Raw genomic sequence first — 6,122 nt, 5'->3', positions numbered from 1 at the left:
TGTTTGAGTTATGGTTGATTATAGTATGGACTATCCGTGAGTTGCAATGGCATGAATGGATGCGTTCTGTTGCGATTAACCATGTGATGGTATTGTAGTTACGTGTAGTATTGTTGTTATCATACGGTTGCACTTGTTCGTAGTCTGGTTACGTGTAGTATTGGCGTTGGCTGTGTTGCAGTTGTTTCTTCGCATCAAATGCTCGTTTGTGTTTTGCGCGTATGTGCTGTACTGGTACAGTGGGGGCTGCAGGTGCCATGCTCAGTGGGTGTGGTGTAGCTTGTTTTCATTTGAACTTATTTGCGTGCGGCGTACCTCGGGTTGTTTATATATAGACATCTACATCCACATACATATCCACATACACATACTCACTCACACATACTGCTGTTGTGGTTGTCATCGTACTGGAGTGAATGGAGATTAGACTATTGGTTGAATAGCCAGCCCAAGGAACACACTAATAGATTATGAACACATCACCTCGCAAGTACGTTGACGCCCTGTCGATAGACTAACTGTCAATTGGCAAGGACGCGAGAGTATGATTCTTAATGTTACACAAACGTGCGTGTACATACACGTACACACACACACACACACAATGTATGTATGTATGTATGTATGTATGTATGCATGCATATATCTATATATATATATATATATATATATATATGGAGGTATTCTTTTAGATTTTAGTATCCCTTCTCATGTTTTATTTGTCTATCTATACCTCCAGCCGCTCGGCCCCAAGCACAACCCGCACAGAGAACTGCAGAAGATGATGAAATGGCGGCACTTGGAATGTCTATGAGTTAAGCTCCAGAATACGGCAGCCTATGTTAGCACGTATATCTTGAGTTGGCCATCAGGTTAGATATTGTTTATTAATTCAGATTCCCACGACCAAAAATAAAAACCTTCTTATACTCTTGTCAATACGGCCTTGATATATATTGGACCGGTTGAGTGTGATTGCCTTGTAGAAGGCATTAACAAGACAACCGGAGAGGCATTGTAGTTGCACGTGACACCCGCTACCTCTGTACAAAATTACAGCGTTTAGGCATAGCCTTCTAAATAGACCAAGACTGTGGTTTAGGACTTTAAACCGCGAAGCAGATTCCTTGAACATGAGCAGGTCTGAAACCGACTAATGTATTTTAAACCAGCTCTCCGCTCGTTTGCCTGTGAAAGTACCATTCCGCTGCGGTGCTAAACCCCTCTTCCCCCCCTCAGTTCGTTGTATACTCCTTATCGCTAATAAATCTGCTGTCGATGTTGAGGTTAACGTCTGTTTACATAGCTTTTGAATTTACATAAATAGGCCCTGTCACATTTTTAAGTTTGTAAAAAAAAGTATAGTTGTTTCAATTTAGAAGGCTATATATAGTGCTGCTTTTCTTTCTCAATCCTATCACGGCAGCGGCAAATCGGAGCTTTTTTTGGGGGGATGTACGACTGCTAGGCGTCTTGGGACATTTGATTTTTGTTTTAAAATATATTTGCTTTTAAGAATATGCCTTCTCCCCTTTCACACACGTATACACAAACAGAGAGAGAGAGAGACACACACACACACAGAGAGAGTGTGTGTATGTGGGTGAGAAAGATATGACAGTCGTAAGTACATAACACTATTTATAATTTTTAAACCACTTGTTTGGTACAGAAATTACATACTCTCGGGCCCTCGGCTCTCCCCTCACACCCTTCTATCTCTCACACAGTCACTCACTCCCTCAGAGTCTATATGGAAATATTATACATACATAGTAGAAACACTATCTTTCACAATCTTCTAAGAAGATTTCCGATTACACGTACATACATAGCTATGATAGTAGTACTCAATGAAATCATACATAGTGATAGTAGTAGATTGTCGATACTTCATACTACATACTATTTAGATACACTACTCAGTATTCTCGTTTTACACTTTTTAGAATGAGAAAGTAAGATGTACAAAATTACAGTATTGATACAAAAGAGCCATTCCAATTTCTATGTCGTACTGAATCCAGCCAAAAGGCAACTGACAGTCCGACACACACACAGGGACAGGGGGCCTGGGGCCGGGGGCGCCGGGGCAGGGGTTCAACAACTCAACACTCAACAGTCACCTAAACAGTCAATACTCGTCGTGACTTTATGACTCATGACTAAAGAGACAAGACTCCAGTTTCAACTGGACCTCGCGACTCGCGTCTCACAGTCTCACAGACTTACACTCCCAGTCCACAGGAACGAAACACTGGAACAGGTATTTAACTGTCAAACAGAGAGTCAGAGAGTCAGAGACTTGCTATTTTTAAATGTAGAGTGTGAAAGTCTCAGACACACTCAAAATCACACAGGGAGAGAGAGAGAACTTCAAGTCCCAAGGGCAAGGCCAAGAAGTCACCGACACTCACCAATGTCTACTTTTATTTATTTAGTACAAAAGTTATTGTTTTGTCGTTTTTATATATAAAAATGAACACCAAACACAACTACTATTTATTTACATATTTTTCTTAAATATTCCATGATGTAAACTTTCAGAGACTCACACACACACACACACACACCACAAGCAAGAGTCCAGACTCCAGACTCCAGGCGCCAGAGTCCAGAGTGTTGTGGACTGAGGCACTGAGCCATTTGTATGGCAACAGTGCAACCCACCACCTTTCGACTTTCGCCCCCGAAAAAACACCAGATTCGTAGTCCAGTCCAGACTCCGAATTCAGGCCTGTGGCATACGCACTTAACCTTTGACTATTTATAGAACACTTTGACCTGTGTAGTATGTACATACATACATCAAAAAGACAAAAACTGTGCAATGAATATTACTTGACAACTCAGCCTCAGAGTATTCATTGTGATTTATGCCACAGGCCCACAGCACCAGCACATAAATAGACCAATCACAACACGGAAATATCAATCCGTTAAAGGGGTTCAATTTGGTATACATATAACCTCTCTAAAAATATTTATAGAAAAAAGTATGTATGTACGTACATACGACTATACGGCTATGCGCGCATAGCCTTCTGAAAACTGAACAATACGCAAGCAAAAAAAAACTAGATACATAAAATCTTAATGTGCTAGACAAAGGACAGTCTGAAATAAAAGTCTGAAATATTTGCACCTAATGGCTTGAAACATGCACCCATAAAGACTACCATGGGGCCACCCCGATATCGACGTTAAACGTCAATCTATACTTCACTACAAGGCTCATACATTTTTTAAAACGCAACACGCTTTGGGCCTTGAGAGATATTTCCGGTAAACTAGCTATATCAGGTAAACTACTGGAGATAATTCCTGGGGTTATCGCGTGTTGCTCTCAGCGCCTCATAGTGCTTAGAGCTCACAAGAAGTTTGATATATATAAAAAACAACTACAAAACAGGATTTCATTTCAATCATTTGTGGTTTTGTAGTTTTATTGCAATAAATGCCAAACGGCGGAGTAAAAAATCGTGACGTACCATAGTCTACATAGACCCAACTTTTGGGCTTGGCCTTTCGGCTTTCGGGGCATTTGCGGCCATTCGATGGCTATGTGACTGTTGTAGTTAGTATTAAAAAAGCAGTTTGCGGGTGTGTTGAACTATACATAGTAAACACCGAACAATCTACCGTTTTTAAAAACTATATATACGACATAAATCGATCATTCAGTCTCCAGAGTGTCTCTAGTACATACACAGTTAGAGTGCAGTGTGTATGACTATGTCGACGTACAAGAGCTATTCCAGCGTTCCAGTGCAACCGGCCAACGGTGACCGTGTGCCTGTAATTTTATACGCAAGCTTTCCTCCTCCTCGCAAGGTATGCGTGTAATTACAATGTGATGTGTTGTATCTGTAAATGTGTAAAATCTTTGTAATGATTCGTGGTTAAAAGTATTCAGAAGGCCTATAGCAAAAATTTGTAATGGTAAACTCACGAATAGTACATGTAGGAGAGCATCTTAATAATTGAATCAGTTGTTGAACGCACAACTGAGATAGATAATACGTATCGGTAACCTGTATATCTGATATAGTTCTAAGCATTTATATGCATCTCTACACATAATTTATATATATATATATTAAATATTATATATATATATATATAATATGCACGCGTATGAGCACACGTTTTCAAGTATATATATATATATAAATATATATATATATATATATATATATATATATATATCTATATCTATATCTATATCTATATTTATACATTTATATTTATATTCATATCTATATTTATATTTAGACATATTTACGCTTTCCTGAATAGGAATTCAACGTCTGGAAGTTCGCCTTCCTGGTCGTGCTGGCGACGTTTGTGTCATACACACTACTCAACTGCATCGCCGAGGATGAAGATCAGTACTTAAGAGAGCAAGAAGAGGCTCTATCACAAGGAGGTGCGTTTGGCAGGGGCCGGTCGTCTCTGTTGAGTTACCGAGGTGGTGTTTTCGATGTGATCTTTGGCACGAATGGTGAGAATGGCGCCAACGGTGTTGAGGACGATAGCGTCGATGTTAGTGAACACTGGTGAGTACTATGGTTTACACTGTGTGTAGATTCGTTTGTCTGTATCTAGGTGGACTGGGTGCAATATTGTGTATGGGTTGAGCTATGGTTCTATAGTGTTTTAACGGTACTTCTAGTTGGTGATATGGTATCGAAGTGTAATCATGGTCCTAATTATTTATAGGGCATTCATGGTCCTAATAGTATTTATAGGGCATTCATGGAGGTCTAGGCTGAAGTTTACACCTTCTGTCCTTTCCCAAGTTCCTAATAGTATTTATAGGGCATTCATGGTCCAATAGTATTTATAGGGCATTTATGGTTCTATAGTATTTATAGGGCACTTATGGTCATAATTGTATTTGTAGGGCATTCGTGGTCCTAATAGTATTTATAGGGCTTTCATGGTCCTATAGTTTGAGCTCTCTTGCGGTGTCGGTAGCCCCAAACCATTCCAAATGTTACGCCGGATCCGATTTCAATCAATCTTTGTAGTATGTGCTTATAAATGTATTGCGATACCTCACGATAGTATATAATCGGTACCTCAAGATAGTTTATAGTATCATTGAAGTATCCTAACCGAATAACATGTACGTACACGTCCATCCATGTCGTCTCTCACAGCTTTCCCTTTCCCTATCTCTACCGTCGCAGGTTCACTGAGCAGGTCGATGACCACTTTGCGGCCGATGTGGCACGTAAGCACTGGGAACAGAAGTACTACGTCAATAACGGGTCTATTGAGGGCAAGCAAATCAAGCATGCGTTCCTGTATATCTGCGGCGAGGGCCCCTGCACGCCAAGCTCTATTGGCAATCAGGTGCGAAGATGCCTATACAAATGACCGGATTGAAGTGTTGTGCAGTATAATATATATATATATATATATATATAGTCGTGCGGGTTTGCTTATTTTCAAATTGAATAATCAATCACCGCCGGAGAGTTGTATTCGTTGCTGAATGTTTTTCTTTAAAGTGCGGGCTTGTTTGTTGGAGTGCACAAGGGCCATTAGATGCCTTCTTTTATTACCCAGTACGCTGCCAGTGGATACCAACCAGTATATATTGCTTTTCCATGCAGATACGTTAATAGTGCGTTGCATTTGTGCATCCTGTTCTGTTCGCCGTTCGCACCGGTTTACGATACCAAAGGACTAACGCGTGTGTTTCTTCTAACGTGTGTGCTTCTTCTAACGTGCGTGTTTCTTCTAACGTGTGTGTATTTTATAACGTGTGTGTTTCTTCTAACCCATGTCTTTATTTGTATCCACAGTTGTTCATGCATGACCTGGCTACTCAGCAAAACGCCCTGATCGTCTCTCTGGAACACCGTTTCTACGGAGAATCCTACCCCACCAAGGACATGAGTCTGGAGAGCCTTCGCCTGCTGTCAAGTCAACAGGTGTGTGGGTTAGTGGGTTGGGTGCATGTGCTGGATATGAGCGTAGCTGCCAGTTGACATGTGGGTATGCTTTCTTGCTTATGTAGAGGCTATTCGTGGCCTTAGAAGCTTCTTAAGAGAGTCAGCAAAATGTAGTGTTTCACATATATATATATGTATATATGTGTATATATATAT

At 40.4% G+C, this 6,122-nt stretch overlaps 1 protein-coding gene across 1 annotated transcript; it reads left to right on the top strand.

Moving 5' to 3' along the window:
• The first annotated feature begins 3,610 nt into the window (after window positions 1-3,610).
• SARC_12621 (hypothetical protein) lies at window positions 3,611-6,007 on the top strand. The gene is made up of 4 exons (XM_014293267.1): window positions 3,611-3,834; window positions 4,300-4,559; window positions 5,196-5,361; window positions 5,817-6,007. The coding sequence occupies exons 1-4, from the start codon at window positions 3,730-3,732 to the stop codon at window positions 6,000-6,002; spliced, it is 717 nt and encodes a 238-aa protein (XP_014148742.1). The 5' UTR covers window positions 3,611-3,729; the 3' UTR covers window positions 6,003-6,007.
• Window positions 6,008-6,122: the final 115 nt, after the last annotated feature.

The sequence above is a fragment of the Sphaeroforma arctica genome (assembly GCF_001186125.1).
Source record: "Sphaeroforma arctica JP610 unplaced genomic scaffold supercont1.2446, whole genome shotgun sequence".
NCBI lineage: Eukaryota > Ichthyosporea > Ichthyophonida > Sphaeroforma > Sphaeroforma arctica.
Note: the sequence above shows the minus strand (reverse complement) of the source record. Positions and strands in the feature narration are given on the sequence as shown.

Excerpts from the sequence above, each read along its gene's own strand:
- SARC_12621 (XM_014293267.1), top strand. The coding sequence starts at position 3,730 with ATGACTATGTCGACGTACAAGAGCTATTCCAGCGTTCCAGTGCAACCG. Across the intron at positions 3,835-4,299 it reads GCTTTCCTCCTCCTCGCAAG|GAATTCAACGTCTGGAAGTT; the intron begins GTATGCGTGTAA and ends TTTCCTGAATAG. Across the intron at positions 4,560-5,195 it reads GTCGATGTTAGTGAACACTG|GTTCACTGAGCAGGTCGATG; the intron begins GTGAGTACTATG and ends CTACCGTCGCAG.